Source organism: Vidua macroura, chromosome 9 (assembly GCF_024509145.1).
Source record: "Vidua macroura isolate BioBank_ID:100142 chromosome 9, ASM2450914v1, whole genome shotgun sequence".
Classification (NCBI taxonomy): domain Eukaryota; kingdom Metazoa; phylum Chordata; class Aves; order Passeriformes; family Viduidae; genus Vidua; species Vidua macroura.
The window spans coordinates 1,669,092-1,685,827 of record NC_071579.1 but is presented as its reverse complement, the minus strand read 5'-3'; the positions used below and the strand labels follow the sequence as shown (position 1 = coordinate 1,685,827).

The window sequence follows — 16,736 nt, the reverse complement described above, 5'->3', positions numbered from 1 at the left end:
GTGGACTAGCTTCCCAAAGCATTGCTTACAAGCTTTGTTGCTCTCAGAGTTTTGGGAAATGTTTCTTGTGTTACTTGATCGGTAAATTCTCAGATGGTTGATGCTGGTAGCCATAGTGCAATATTTGAACTTTACTTGCCTGATTGCTGGAGAGGTCTTGATTTATCATAGTGAACTAAAAGTTTTGGGTGTGCTTTTATAGTTTTGTTTTTTTTATATAATTTATCTACCAAGGCAGACCTTGGAGAAGAGTGCTTGAAAGAGAAGCAAGGTTCATTTGTTTAGAACTGGGTCTGTGGGGTAGCCGTTTATAGATTCATTTACTCTGCAGTAACCAACTGTGAAATTCTCCACATCAGACTCTAAGTAACAAAACCTCATTTTCTGGTGTGAGTGAAAAGTGCAGCCATAGGATTCTTATGGATTTGCTGTGCAAGGGATTGTGCATGGAGTGCTTGCAGCTGCCACTCGTCCCTAAGGTTTGATGCACTGCTCCTGAGGCTTTTCTGCATTATAGCTGTACTTCTTAGAGTTCTTGCAGTCCTCTTGAAGGAGTTTCATCTTTCAAGCATGTGTCTACTTATATTGTTATATTCGGAGTATATTTTTACTCAGAATGACACTTCCTTTGAGAAAAGCAAATTTAGTCCTGTGGAAGTCTGTTTGTATAGGGATTGTTATTACTCAGCTCTGAAAGTGAAGATTTGAGCAATTTAGTAAAAAAAAACTTCCTTGCCTGATGTTTTTATTACTGTCTTACATATTCTTTTATGTCCACAGAACAGGTTTGTTCACTCCAGATATGGCGTTTGAAGCCATTGTTAAAAAACAGATAGTTAAGCTGAAAGGACCTTGCTTAAAAAGTGTGGATCTGGTGATGCAAGAGTTAATCAACACTGTCAAGAAATGCACTAAAAAGGTAGCTTGCACATAGATTTGGTAATGTAAGTAAAATGTAATGGCATAGTACATAACATAAAGCCTGTCTTGCATTTTATGGTGTTATAAGAGATTTCTGATTCAGTCACTTGTCAGACAGAGTAGGTCTTCCTCAGGTAATTAATTAATACTTCTGCAAAATGCTCAGAATAACGTAATGATGGAAAAGTTCATTTTTTTTGATTCCTTTGTTTTTATTCTTGTGGTGAGAGGTGTTTTTGAGTCAAGAGATGCCTCCTTAAAACTATGTTTTCACTTCTTAGCTGACTGGCTGCTTTTGCAGTCTCACCTGTCCATCTGCTTGTCCCACCATCCTCCCAGTGCAGGGTACCCCATAATAGTAAGTACAGGAGTGATTCTGGGATGTGAGCACAGGTATGATGAGGTTGTTGAGAAATATCCTCTTGCATTTTGTTTCTGAAAAAAACCCAAATTTTTCTATGTCAGTGAGCAAGTAAAAGGAGATACTTCTTAAAACCAGAAAGACAAAGAACAAAGAGAAGCAGATTCTCTGGTATATTTTCAGCAGAGTTTCCATTTTTTTTTTCACTTTTATCAAAAGGTCTGGAAGACCTATCACTTGAATTAACTGTGCAGATGCTCTTCCCAGTGGTATTTGCCAAATTTACCACTGTATCTTGCTTTTTTCAGTATTGTTATGTAGAGCTGTTGCCACAAGGTGGAGCCTTTAAAAAACAATAAATTTGGAAATCATTTAGCGCACCACTCTGGAATTAGGCCCAGTAGAAGAGAGAGAAACCTCACCCCAGATAGACTGTGTTTCATATGTCCAAAGTGTCTCTTCCTCAGTGTTCCCTGGAGGAAAAGAACAGCAACAATCCAAGGGTTTAGGTCTCTCCAGTTCTGAACAGCAGCAAGTAAGGCTTGCTTTGCAGTGTGCTGAACTTCTAGTCCCAAGCATTTATAATAGTTGCTTTCTTCCAAAGAGGAAAGCTGGAGGCTCCCTGTTTGTATTCCGCTGAAGCTCCTCTGCAGGTGTAAATTTCTATTAATTTTCTGTTTCAGTTGGCAACATATCCAAGGTTATGTGAGGAAACAGAAAGAATTGTTGCTGGCTACATTCGTGAAAGAGAAGAGAAGACCAAGGATCAGGTGAGAATAAATAGGAGATGTGACAGTTTGGTGAAGTGTGTGAGGGAGGATAGTTCTTACATCCAAAGTGCAGTAGGACAGTGAAAGATTTTATATTTTTTTAATAGGCTGCACATTTTAGAGAGAAAGAAAAATTGCTTCTTTACCACTGAGCTTTAACAGAGACTAGAATTGTTACAGAAAGGTTAAGTAGTGTTGGCTTGTTCCTGTGCCAGTGTGCCCACTTGTTAGCTGGGCCACTAGAGCTGTTTGTGGGAAATCAATATTGATTAAACAAATGCACACAGGAATAGCTACTTTGTTTGCAGGTGTTTTTAACATACCCATCCCATGCACCCACCCCTCACCCTAATTACAGTGAGGCTCACAAAAAATTGTATGGGGACTCATGAGGGACTGACAAGCTTTCCTTCAACTTTGAAAAAAGCTAAAAAACAAATAAAAATTCAGAGAAATTTGGTTAAAGCATTCATCACTGAGCCAAACATTCCAAATCCAGGAAACTGCAAATCTGAGATTACATGTGAGAAAAACCAGTGGAAGAGAAATCGGGAATTATTGTCTGGAGGGTGCAGAGTGTGACAACAGAAATATGTGGGGAAGAAGAGCTCAGCAGAGCTCCTAAGCTGTTCTGGACTTCTGGCTCTCTAGTCCTATCCCTGTGCAAGTTAGGGAGTTGTGCAGCACATCCTGCTTCTTTAATCTGTGCTGCAAATGTAGTCATAAAAATAATTAAACAAAAAAAAAGTTAACTGGGCTTGTACTTGTAGGGAATTCTAGTCAGAACACTCAAAATTTTTGAGAAATTATCTCAAAGTTTTGGAGAAAATACAAGTTGTTTAAAATAATTGAGTTTTATTTTCCTGTTCTTCATTGTATGCACATACCTGACTATTTCTCAGAATAAAGAACAAAATATGAGCTTTTTATAAATGCTAAAAATTGACCAAATACGTTATTGTCACATTTACATCATTATTTATGATGTTAGTAGTTATCCTTAATAAATCAAAACATTAGTGAGAATGTTTTCAGAGGTAAGAGATGGAGCAAAAACATAGTGGGGATTTGAGTCTAAGTGAGGCTCTAATATCTTCTGGAAATCATGAAGAATTTGGGAGTGATGCTGTATTTGAGGAGCTGTGCAGAAATAAGGTTGAAGAGATGAAATGCCACCATTTGGTAACAATAGATTCTTTCCTTGTTCTCTCTGATAAATGGGGTGAAGTGCAGTCTCATGCATATTCCAGAGCCTCTTGGAGGATGGGAGGGAATTTTTCGCTGATTATCTTAGCAAGTTCTTTGCTGAGTTAGATTGTCAAGGTTGAATCAAATTCTCTGTGGGCTGCTGAAAGACTGACAAGTGATAAGTACACAAATCATTGTGTTATTTTGTTGATGGCCCATCTCTCAATCCAGATGTGCACATCAGATAGGCTGGACTGGATGTTTTCTGGGCCAGAACTGGATTACTTACCACTTCTTTGTGTGGTACATAAAGAAAGTGTACATACCTGGATTTTAGGTTGGAGGTTTAGGTTCCTTGCTGACTTGGCTGGAATGCTCCAGATAGACAGAATTTGCTTAACTTGCAAAATGCAGAGCTGGAATCTGTTATATAATTATTAAAATTCTCTCTGCCTGTGTATGATTGATCTTAATGGAATGGACAAGGGCCAAGAAGGTGAAAAATGAGGTCTGTTAGGAAAAAAAGTAGGAAGAGGGAATAGGACTTCTGTAGTCTAACTTCTTAAACAAGCACAGAAACAGAAGCGGTGGAATTTAGAAAATATTGCTTTTGGCTTGAAAAATTATGAAAACAATATTCCTTAATGCAGAGAACTTAAGAGTTCTGTTTCTTTTCCTCCTTCATTTTCTTCAATCTCTCTCTTCCACCTTACCCATCCTATTTTGCTCTCCTGTCTCCCATAATAGATGCTGCTGCTCATTGATATCCAGGTTTCCTATATCAATACCAACCATGAAGACTTCATTGGCTTTGCAAAGTAAGTACATGGAAAATCTGTTATAAAGACACTGCAAGGCTTTTTTGTTTATTTGCTTGGCATTTTTTTATTATGTTCAGATCACAAGTCCTGTAGTATGACAGTGAAGATCCAGGCTGCAGAGTCCCAAACATGCAGGACCATGCTCTTTCTTAATAGCCACAATGTTGAAGTCTCTCCTAGTTGCAGGGGAGTCTTCACCCAGTTCACAAGCCTGGTTTCACTGAAGCTGGAGCTTATGTCTTAGTCTGGAGTCACACGCATTTCAGGACACAGAAATGGATATCGGTGGTCTTTCTACATTGTTATTAATGCATACTTTAGGAGCTGTGATTCAGTGTGAAACAGTTTTGCTCAGAATAATGGATGTCACTGAATTAGAAGTGTTCCTGCTGTTTGGCTGCAGAGAATAATAGTAGCAGAATGCCCTGCAGGGCCTGGTTTGACGTTCTCCTCACTTAATTGAAAAGGCTGTGAGAATATTTTCCAGAATGTTCTCCCTCAGTTTCCAGCAATTTGTGCCTCAGGGACTTCATACCAACATTTTGACACTAGTAAAAACATTGAAGATGTCTTCACTCTTTGAAGAATAGATGTTCCTTCATGCCATATTTGCCATAACAGTGATTGGAATCCTAACAGGTTTTGGCTGTGTGAGATGCTGGCAACAAATTTTGGCACCACAGTACGTATTTGAGTGTGGCCAGTTCTAGTTAGCACAGTGAAGGAAGGTGCACATCTTTGGCAGTGTGTCTTGAAGGTTTAAAATGTGGAGTTCAGTAAGCTGAGAGGGAGAAGGCAAAGCCAGGCACTGTTTGTGTGTTTGGTTTGAGCAATTTTCTCTAGAATTGTTTGCGGTTCCTAGATATCGTTATCAGCTCTCTTGACAAATAACAGGATGTTGTAGGAATGGTGGCTGGCCTTCTAGAGGTCAAGATAACAACCTGCCTGCTATTTACTACTCTTCATCCTTTTCTGACAGGAAAAAGGCTGCTAAAAACACTCCATGTATATTCATGGTGTGTGTTGTGACCTTGGGAAGTCACATAGTCCCACCTCCTGCTCAGAGGAGGGTCCATGCTGAGTTCAGACCAGGCTACTCAGGATTTTGTCCAATCAGATCTGGAGAATTCCCTAAATTGGAGATTCTCCAGCCTTTCTATGCTAGCCTGTTCCAATGCTTGCCTCACCTCAGTATGAAAAGACTTTTCCTTGTGTCAAGTTGGAACGTTCCATATTTTATAGTACTGGATTCTGGAGTTCCAGGTGTATCTGTAGCTATTTCATTTTGTTTCTCCTGTGGAAAAATTCCCCTCATGGGTGCTGCTCCTGCAGCCTCCATGGTCCTTGCTGCTGTGCCTTTACAATTCCCAAGTTAACTTTCTTGGGAAAGCTGCTGCCTCTTTTGCCAGCTGAGATCTGGAAATCCCCAAGTGCTGTGTATGGGACATAAGCAGATAACAAGTGACTCTTGGCTTAAGTTCACTGGTGAGTTTAAGCAAGGGTTTCTCTAGGTTGGAACAGATGGGAAGGAAAGTAGCCTTGTTGACTTCTGCTCAACTAAAAGAGAAAATTTGGATAGCAAAGAAGAATTTAAAATATATTCATTAATGAGACAAACAGGAGAAAATACTAATTTGAAACTATAAGTGTATTATTGTTACAGCAGTTATGTTAGAACTGGAAAATGAACTAAGTTGGGTAGCACAGGGATTTCTGCAGTATCCAGACATCCTGGACTACAGATTCCCTTGATTCTCTGGTGTTTCCTTTCCTCTGCTGAGCCTTCTAGCCCCTCGTTTCATGCAGCTGCAGTAACCGTGTAAGTCCTGTGAACCTTGGTCATAAGAGTGAGAGCACAAGATATTACAAACTACTCTGCAGCACTGCAGGACCTGAGGCAGGTATAGTGCAATGTGAATTGTCTTGAGAGGGATTTAACAAGGCCAGTATTTGGAACAAATTTGCATAGTTATAAAATGGCAAAATCTTAGAATATTAATGTTTGTCTTGTTTGGCAGAACAAAGGGCAAATTCTGGGCTTGGGTTTGTTTCCAGTTGGTATAGCTCAGAACAGCTACATGCTTCAATCTATGTAAAGAGTAATTTGTATTTAGAACATGAAATAGAGGACCAATTGCTGGGCTATTTCTAAAAGGCATGGGTTTCTTAGTATGACGTTAATGGAATAATTAGCGTTTCTGAGTTGATAAAATTAAGAAAAAGAGAAAACTTAGATGATGCACCAGGGACATGCAGTGTTGTTTGGTCAAAAGGATCAGGATTATCAAGCTAAACACAGTGAGTAGGCACATGGAATAAATATCCTTGGGGATCTTCTCCCAGACAGCATGTGGACTGCTGGTTTGATAGTGTGGTCCAAAGGGCAGGATCGGAATTTGGACAAGGGTTGAGTTGGGTGCTTCATCAATTCTTTGGAGCAGGAGCTGTGCACCAAACAGCAGGATTGGCCACACGCTCTGATCCAAGCACACCTCTGCCTTTCTCTGTCAGAGCAGCCTTTGTAGCCATTGGCATATGGATGCTTCTGTCTTCAGTGAATCAATGCCTGGTGAAATGGTATAATCTAATCCAAACAAAACTTCCTGTCACCAGTGAAGTGTTGGTGGCTGAGTAGCCAAAGCCTGCTCTTGGAACACTTTTCTTCTTCTTTCCAGCAATATTTTAATTCTGTGGCCTAACACAAACCGCCACATAATGCAAATGCTTTTAGAATTAATGGTATCTTGTTTGGTTTTGAGACAAGAGTGTGTTTTGTTTCAGGAGTTGGGATTACCAAAGTTCAAGAATTGAGCAAAATATTTTAAATATGGTTTATGGTTTAGTTTCAAATGTGCTCTATTCTTACAAGATTTCAGCTTTGAACCAGCTTTATGAAGGCTTCATCTATTGGTTATATTTACGCCCTCAAAGTGCATATAAATATTAGAATAATATCCAAAACAAACTGTCAAGACAAAGCTATTAAGGAGCCTCCAGCAGGGGAGGATTTTGTTGTACGGCTCTAAATAACAGAAATGGCTTGCTTTTTGTCTCCTCTGGATATTTATAGAGGGTAATGTTTCCAAAGTTACCCACATGAGCCATAATTTCTGTGCTTTTAGTAACCTTTACCAATGCAAGAAGGATGTTGTTGCGAAGGGGATGATTGGTAGGAGCTGTCTGCTGTGCCTGTCCCTTCTGTCCTTAGCAGGCAAATATCATCAGGTAGAAAAGCAGTTGAAATATGCACATATATGCAATGATTTTCCTGTGTTTCTTTTGCTGTGTTAATCTAGCTTTCTCTGCTGGAATCAAATGTAACTATTACTGCTAAAATTATTCCTCAGGAACTGGCTTAGTTCAAGTTTCCTCAGCATAACTCTTTTCCTCTGCTTCCCTTAGTGCCCAACAAAGAAGCAGTCAGGTTAACAAAAGTGCAGTGGGAAATCAGGTAGGCACCTAACAGAGAATGGATAATGGCATTTGCAAGTTAATACAAGCTGTTTGGTTTTCTTGGCTACATTTTCTGTTTTAAGTCTATCATTTACCTTTGCTTCAAACATACATAAATGTGTCCTCATTGCCTTGTTTTGCTGAACTTTTCAAAGCCACCTGACTTCCATTGTTATCATCATTTGCTGTTTAGCATTTCTGCTGCTGCTTGCACTGCTGGTGAGTGTCTTCCCTCCCATGCTGTTCAGTGCCTTGAATCCTCATGTTACACATTGGTGTTTGTCATTAACTGCAAACTTGTGAATTTCAGAATCCCAAATGCTGGTGAGTACTTGCCTGTGTGTGCTTTGTGTGTTTTGCTACTCCTGATGTGTTCACAGCTGAACTGTAGTGAAGGGCAAGTCAGCAAGCAAATGTGGATTTGCCTTTACATCTTCTGAAACCTTTCAGCTGACATCACACAGTTGCTGACTATGTACCAGAGGCCTTTCTCAAAATAAACAAAGAATACGTGGTTGATGCTCTCGGGTTAATTAGTATCTTCACTAAAATTCATTAATGAAATTGTTTCTTTTTGTCACGTAAGAATATGGGATTGATTCTGCAAGGTGCTTCGTGCTCCTGAGCCTGCCTTCCCTCTCTGCTTTTGTGTGGGTCAGCGGTTCTCAGTACTTGGCAGGATCAGTCCTCTTCTTAATATGAGATGAAAATAAGCAAAATGCTACTATTTGGAGAGTTTCTGCTCACTTTGAGGTTTTTGCAAAGTCTTAAACAGAAAAAAATTGCTATGGAACTAGTACATACTTGAGAATGAAATAAAAAATAATAGTAAAAATAAGTTGATGAAATTTTGTAGAATTACCAGGATCGAATATCTTCCTGATGTTTTCACATACAATTTGGTCAAACAGTGCTCAGGAGGTTTCACCTCCTGATCAAAGTTTTCAAAAGTGACAACCTAGTTTAGATCCAAGCGATTAAACCTGAAATTTCAGAGTGTCTCCTATTCTGCTGCTTTTGTAGACAACAGTTCTTGGCAAGAGTTGTAGTCATATTTTTGGGGTTAGAAATTCAATTTCTTCCTCTCACCAAGAAATTGCTAGTTATTTTCAGGATATTTCTTAAAATAATCCAGCAACTTCTTGGATGTGATGGTTCCCTATAGCCTGACCAGCATGAGTGGCATTTTTTATATAATATATGGTTTGGATTAAAATGAAAAAAAACCTGGAAGGTCTAAACACTGCAATGGCTTCAAAGAGCAGCCTCTCCCCTCTGAGGAGAGATTTCCTTCTTATCTAGCTGTGCCGGAACATGTGTCAAACACAGTGACTGTCATCACTTTGGAGTGTCCCATAAAAGGAAAAGCAACCAATTATCTGGCTTTTCAAAAATACACAAATAAAATGAATGATTTTTTAATTGAGTGAATGTTTTCTCTCTAAAGAAGTGAAGAAAAAGCTTGGCATTTTAAATTCAATGTTGAAACTTGGTTACTTGTGGTATAAAAGGACTTTGCTGAACCTTTTATTGTAGAGATAATAAACAGATGTTTGTAAGTTGATTGTTTGGAGTTGAAAAGAATGAGAAAATGTTTCTGAAATAAAACTTCATTTTTACAATTTGCTATTTCAGGGAACCAATCTACCGCCTTCAAGGCAAATTGTACGAGCTAAGTTCTGTAAGCTTTATTGTTGCTTTTTCATTTAGCTTCTCAGAGGGCAAAATTTGTCTCTAACTCATTGGTTTGTCGTATACTTGCTGCTGAACTATTTAATGTTAAGCTGTCTTGTCTGTAACACTACCTCAACAAAGTGTAATTGCAGTTCATCACTTAACTGCTACTAACCTGCTGTTACCAGTCGGAACTAGTATAACTTCAAATGTTGTAGAAGACTTTGCATCAAATTAATATTTTTATAATTTAACACATTTCTCAAACTAAAATGACTAATTGGTGTTTATTTTATTATATAACTGGAAAGCAATTTTTATCTGATGTAACTCTATTCATAGTAAACCTGTCTTTGAAAGGTGGGCAAAAAAATTTCTGGTAACCAAAAGGAAACATTAGCTCTGGTGTAAATGAACATGCTGTTTATGGATACAGGTACTGTTCTTGGTGGTTTGTTTATGTCAAGGAATTACTTTGGATAGAAAAATGAGTTTTATGAATGAATATTTTCAAGCCTTTTTAATATTTTAAAATCTTTTTAACATTCTCTTCATAGCACCAGGAGGATCAATATATCACGGACAGACTCTTTTCTAACCCTTCCACTTCATGAGTAAATAAATATGTGAATGTCTTTAATATTACTAATTAGAATTAATTGTCTAAACTGCAGTTAATTTTATAACAAGTTACTACCTGTTCAGTGATGGTAAAGTGTAAGAAATAAATTTCTGTATTGTGTTTATTCTTTGGCAATATCTATGATAAAAACGTACATTTTTTCAGTTTGTTGCCACATCATCAAATTCTATTAGTTATAATTTTAAAGTAAACTTATGTTCAGTTATGGAAAAAGGACTAGGCAGCACGGATTTTAGCAGCAGTTGAATTGAACCCCTTGGGGAGATCACGATCACTGAATTTTCCCAAAATAGTGGGATGCTCATTTGCAATACTTTGCTTTTCTTTTTTAGTAGCTTGTTTTGGGCTGGAATGATGCAGATAACTATGAACTATTTCTGTGTATCTTGGAAATAAGATGAGCACAGCAACACCTTATTTTTGGACAATAATGCAAATTCCTCTTAGCATGTTTTTCTCCTTTTTCCTCTACTACTAATTAATCCTCTCATGCTTAATCTGTGGCCTTTTTTTGTTTGTCTTTTCTTTGCTACCGCCTGAGGTTTTGACCTGACTCCACAAAGTTTCTTTTTAAGCCACAGGTTAGTCTGTCTTCTCATTTGCTTGGAGTACTCTGTGCAATGCTTGGTTTTACACAGCACACCAGCAAGGTTTGGCTCCTGAAAGCTGACCCACTCTTAATTGTGTATGTTGCATGCTGAGGTCTGTTTTGGTGACTAAAATTCAATGTTTTAAGCTCCCCTTGACGATAAAGCTTTAAAGATGAAGGTGTCATTGCTCCACGTGCCCAATTGAAGTGTGTGAGAATGCAAGACACTCCAATTATAGAGGATTATATATAATTTATAGGTGATTTGCTTCTGTGGCAAAATCTGCTGCTGTGCTTGAAGTAGCCCTGGAACTGGAGAAGGGGCTTAATGTGAACTGTGAGTTTCAAGGCACTGTCCAGGTGTTGTGGAGGTTTAGGTCTGAGGGTTTTGTTTGACCTGCCTCTCTTCAGTATTACACCAACAATCTGATTAATTTCCTGGTTAATTTCTTCTGGACACAAGTAGCATTCAGACCCTATCAGCTGGCCTGAACTATAGTCCTAATAAGTAACTTTTCCCCTTGTAACCCCTTTTTTTCCTTTTTTAATTTTCTTTTTTTCTTTTAATCCTGCTTTGTAGCATACTTTGCTACAAGCATACTTTTCTTTTCTTCAGAAAATGCTATTATCCTGCATGACCCAGGAAAAAAAATGCTTATAGAATTTTTTTAAGCAACCAGATGGAAATGTAGACTTTTGCCATGGCCAGTGAGGTGGTCATGAAAAATCATAACAAAGCTATTCTGTTAAGAAATGTCAGTATTTCTATGAAAGAGGTGCTGCCCATGAACTAACACATTCAAAAGTATTTCACAATTTAGCAGCATGAGACCTGCTGGTTTTGAATTTTCACTTTATCAAGTCTAGAGGAGTATTGCTGTTCTAAATAGCCTTTAACTATTTTTTTTTTTTTTAGATTAATATCCCTTCATGTTTGACTTACCTCAGTCTTTGTTTAACTATATTTGGAAGAATATTTCAGTTTTTTACCCCTGAGAGCTTTGCTTCAGTAAAGACTAAATTTTACTTTAAAGCATACATGTTTTTAGGACTTCAGCCTCTGTCACTAGTTTTAAGTTACGTAATTCATTGTGCAGTGATTTGTAGGGAAGCAATGTCACAAGATCTTGATTGTGTTCAGCATCAGAGCAGATCTGATCAGTTTATGCTGTGACATTTGGCAAATTACAGTGAAATACTGTAGTAGGTTTCCCCTCTAATACGTTACAGCTTCTGTAGTGTGAGGATCCTCATGACTGAATCCAAAGAACCAGCAGCTTCTAAGGGCACCTCCCTGAGTAGTTTTTGTAATTTTTATTCTCTCAATGTGCTTACTGTTCGGTAGCACATGTTGTAATGACAGTGGTTGGAAGATGGAGTGGTACTGGGAGTTCTGTTCTGGGTTCAGAATTATTTCAGCGGAGTTACACAACACAACTTTAATGGTGTTACATTAACAAGTACTGCTGCATGTCTCCTTGTGGGAGTGTCCAGTCTCATGATTCTCACTCTTGTGTTTCTCTTTGCCCAGTTTCATGTATCTCACTTATCTTGAAGTCATCCTTCAAATACTTCTTTAGAGAATCAAAAATGGCCCATTTCTTTCAATATATATTTTTTAAAAATGCCTTATTTGATTTAATGCAATTAAAGTCATGCAGCAACACATAAAATGTGCTTATTGTGTCAAATCCTCCTTTCCTTTTTATCCATGAAGTGGTGGAGGGTAAGAACAGCAAATATGATTTGGGTTTTGTGCAGCTGAGCTATGAGAAAGTGATTTCCTTCTGGCTTGTTCGTGTGCATTGAGAGGCTCTAAGTTTCATTTTTCAGTCACCCAGATTAGGTAGCAGGATCCTGAAGGAAGGAACTGTGTCATCTCTCATTCATCCTGTGCATGGAGTCCAGCTACCGGTCAGAATATTGTCTCCAGTAGCTTCTGGCTGTGCCCATGTTTTTCACCTTCCTGAGGTTCATAACTTGTGTCACTAACATCCGCTCTGCACAGAATGACATTTAGAAATATGATAACAAATAGTGAAATGGATCTCTTAGATACAACCCAATGAGAAAAAGAACTTGTGAGACCAATAATGAAACACAGTGCTTTCATTTTTCAAGCTGAAGTGCTTATAAAACATAGCTAACACAACAGTTTTGAAAAACTCCAAAATAATAACTCTCCTGCAGAGTTTTTTGAACTTCAAAAGTGTCTTTGAAAAATCTTACCTTCTTATTGCCTGTGGAGGAGGACTTCTAAAATATGGCTTGAGGGGGTTTGTTTTTTTTTTTTTTTTTTTTTTTTTTTTTTTTTTTTTTTTTTTTTTTTTTTTTTGAGAATTTGGCCAGAGTCTAAGGTGTCATTCAGCTTCTCTGGAAAGTGAAACTATGTTCCTTAATCTCGCTTTTTGTTGCATTACACCTTGATCCAACATCTCCCTCTCCTTTACATCCAACACTGATGCTGAGTGTTCCGTAAGTGTAGCTTTTTGGAGTTAACAGAATGTGTCTGGGAAATGGGAAAATTCAATGAAGAGGACATGGGCTTAGCACACTAAGCTCATCTTCTCCCTCTTAGTATCCCCTGGAACAGCTTCCTAGTATTTTAGATTGTTATGACCTGTTGTAGAGTCCAGGATATTTTAAAGAACACAGTACTCTGTTTTCCCAGAGGGGTGTAGATAAACAGGTATAGAAATTTCACATGAAAAACACACACTCAGAATATTGGTGTAGGTTGATGTTCTACTCTTCTGCAGGGTTGCGTGGGAATGACAGCTGGATCTGATCCTCAGCACGCAGGATTTTTGAGGAATCTACTGGCAAATTCCTTCCTTTATGAGACAGTGACCAGGGATTGTCCTCACAAGTCAGCTTGTTTCTGTCCACACCCTGTGATGGTTGCACATTTATGGGGAGATGTGCTGGACTGGAGCATGACACAATTCCTGCCTTAGAAGTATTGAAACCTTCAGTGCTTCTTAAGTAGTTTGTATAGTTTAGTTTTTAAAATGCTGGCTTGGTCTGTTCTGAGACCTCTACCATAAATGTCTTCTTGTTGAATTGAGGATATTGGACTCTTATTAAGCTGTTACAGAGCCTGTGGTAATGGTGAGGAAGAGGATGGAATAAGCAGAGAGTGCTCCTTCCCTTCCCTTTGAAGTGCTCATCACCTGTAAGGTTCTTGAACCTGCTGCTTAGGTGTTCCTGCCTGGTTTGCTTCTAGAAACCACCTCTTTATCTTCACTGGCATCTTGTGTTCAAATCTTTACCTTCCCTGAGATATTTCTCCAAAACATTTTTCTCCAAATCAGGTGCTGGCCAGCCTGCCTGGGCTTCCTATGTGTGGATATGAGTTTTACATGGAGTAACATGGCATTTTCAATTGCAGACAATGTGGTTCAACAGCATTCTCTCTCCCAGCCTCTTATTTCAGCTTCTTTATAGCATGGGAACATGTGCACATGTGCTGTGAAGGATTTAGTCTGCTGCACAATTATAGCTCCCCTTCCTGCAGAACTAAGTTCAAGTGAATGCAGAACCTTCATTTTGTTGCTTTTCTCCAACTTTTTTTCCCTTTGCTTGTTTATAGTTCAGTGCAGAAAGAAAAAATGGATTAGTTTGGTTCCACAACTTGTCCTGTGGCAGCTGTCTGAAGGCCAGTACACTGGCATGTTACTTGTTTCCTGTTAAAATCTTACTTCAATGAACATTGCAAATAAAATGAGGATTTGATGGGTAATCAGGTTCTTATCAATATGTTTCCCTTAGCTTGCACTTAGGCAAGCAATCCATGTGTGTTTGTACACACATGCCCCTCTCCACATAGGTTTCTCCCTCCAGTAAACGCAAACATTTTAAGTCCTGACCCACTTTTGTAGAAATCTTTGTGGAATGGGCTATTCCATCTAATCTGCTTGTGCCATACCCGTGAGTCTCTTTACAGGAATCGTGTCCTGTTCTCTCATCTCTTACTGTGGTTTCAGACCCAAATCAATGCTTGCTTAGAGATTTTCTTACAGGCTGAAAACTTACAGCCTGTTTTTGGATCATTAAGATTTTTCTTACACTGCTGGCCTGGTTGTAGTAAATGGGAAAACATGTTTGTCTTCCTTGAAATGAAACTGATACTCTTGGATAATGTGCATTTCCATACAAATTCCTGCTTTTCAGGTGCAACTTCTTTGGTTTAGTTATCAAATATAATTCAGTCCCTTACCCTGTGCAAAACCAAAGCTGTTTTTTTTTAGGAGCTTGCATGAACATCCAGACTGAATAGGAGTGAATTCTGGTTCTGAAACTTTTATAGATGTCAAAGACTAGATGGTGAGCCATGTTCTCCTTTGGTGAGTTGTTGGTATTGGAGTTACTGGTTTTGTAAAGCCCTATGAGAGGAATGTTGGCCTCATATATTTCTTTAAATCCAAGAGGAAACTCATGTTTGATCACACAAGTTGGTTCCTGTGGAGCTTCTTGAGAGGGTTCTGAAGGGCTTCTCTGAGCACTTTTTTTGTGTCTCAATATTCCATTGGCAAGTGAAGGGTGTTGCTGTGGGGAGCAGGAGTAGAGCTGAGGTTCCTTGCATTTGTGATTGGGAGGATTCTGTGGTCTTGTTCAGAGCATGATAGGAAGGAATGTTTGCTTTCTCATTTATATTGGAAAACAGTGGCTGTTCCAATAAAATTGAAAGTTTCCATCTCATCTGTAAATGAATTTTCATGGTTATACTCTTCTGCCAGGGAGTTGTCTCATTTCTCTTAGGTTTCTGCTGTCCCCCTTTCTTTGTGCATGATGTAGCCTCCTGGTCTTAGTATTTATAGGTATGTTCACATCTGTTTCTTTCATCTTTTGATTGTACCTATGTTATACATTTTTGCTTTACCTATTTTCTCCCTGATTTTTATTGCTGCCTAAGGTTTTTTCCTCTTTTCTTTTTCTCTTCTATCCTATAAGAAGAAAATGGCTCTCACATTCCTCTCCTTACAACTTCCTGCCTTAATTTAGGTGCTTTTCCTGGTATCCACCTTTAGAGATGACCTTAAAAATTAGAGCAGAACAGTGTAGTCAGAGATTAAGTTGTGTGGGCTTTCACAATGTGTTCATATACAGCAAATAAATATCTTCAAGCTTACCTGATCCTTATCACACTCACAGTTGCTGAAGTACAACATTCTGATAGTTAGGCTTCTCTCTTTCTCCAGCCTTCAGACTGAAAATATAATACTCTGTTATTTTTTTCTTTTTTGAATGCTGCAAAAACTGTTGAATTTCCCAGACTGAAAAAATGCACCTGTCTGTGTTTCATTTAGCAAATCTTTATTTAAAAGAATGAATGCAGCAGCAGAACTTTGTCAAGTGAGTAATGAACTAAATTTGTACCTGACTGCACCTCTGCATAGGTCATCCGGAAAGGCTGGCTCACCATCAACAACATTGGCATCATGAAAGGAGGATCCAAGGAATATTGGTTCGTCCTGACTGCAGAGAGCTTGTCCTGGTATAAAGATGATGAGGTAAGGAATGAAGAACATTTTTCTATTGGGGAAAACCCCAGTATTCATGCTGAATTCTGGTATCAGCTTGAAATATTTAATCAGCTTGTGTAAACTTGAACTGAGAGATTGTTTTAAGGTTTTAGCTGTGTTCTTTAAATTTCTGGTTTGATTCATGGAGAATGCTGACTGTCTAAGACTTCTGTTGAAATGCTGATAACAAACACAGGGTGTGGCGTGGGGTATTTTTTGTTTATTTTACTTTTTTCTTCTCTTCCTGTAATTTCCACATATTGCTTTAAAAAAGAAAAAAGGAAAAAAATCCCAGGCTGTTTTGGAATGCTCTACTTATTGTCCTATCCTTGCTTGGGTTGATCTCGTACATCTACTGCAAGCTGATCATAAATTGTCTGGGTAAATTTACTTCTGAAAGTAACTACAGCAATTGATTTAATGAAAACAGTTGTTCTCCAGTCTTATGTTCTGAGAGGATGAAAAGCCCATCTGCAGAGTTCTCTAGCTCGTTGGTGTGGATTTTCAAATTTGACAAAAAATGCACCTTCCTGGGTGATCAGTAAATCTGAGGTGAGTAATATGGAAATAAAGAAAAGGACATCCACATTGCTCACTTTGAATGTATTGTTAGGCAGCTTGTCTGTTCTGTTTAATGACTTTTTCAACAGTGTGTATAATGATACATTTTATCCAAGACTCCAGCAGTATTTTGAAGGTTAAAACAGGGTTATGTGTGCCATCAGATTTATGGTAAAGCCTTTGTGAATTTTTGTAAGGTTTGTGTTGGTTTTTGTAGAAAAATAGGGCTA

The 16,736-nt window shown here is 38.4% G+C and overlaps 1 protein-coding gene across 13 annotated transcripts in view; it reads left to right on the top strand.

Moving 5' to 3' along the window:
- Positions 1 to 16,736, top strand: part of DNM3 (dynamin 3) — a 234,123-nt gene that overhangs the window by 33,369 nt on the left and 184,018 nt on the right. For 11 of the 13 annotated variants that reach the window (XR_008438301.1, XR_008438302.1, XR_008438303.1 and 8 more), the window contains exons 10-15: positions 781 to 919; positions 1,966 to 2,052; positions 3,988 to 4,058; positions 7,464 to 7,512; positions 9,150 to 9,179; positions 15,820 to 15,933. Coding sequence is in view for 10 of the 13 variants with exons in the window: in XM_053984865.1 (XP_053840840.1) it covers positions 781 to 919; positions 1,966 to 2,052; positions 3,988 to 4,058; positions 7,464 to 7,512; positions 9,150 to 9,179; positions 15,820 to 15,933 (490 nt within the window). In the remaining 3 variants the exon portion in view is untranslated. The remainder of the gene's footprint in view (positions 1 to 780; positions 920 to 1,965; positions 2,053 to 3,987; positions 4,059 to 7,463; positions 7,513 to 9,149; positions 9,180 to 15,819; positions 15,934 to 16,736) is intronic. The other 2 variants (XM_053984871.1, XM_053984864.1) reach the window with 1 other exon arrangement.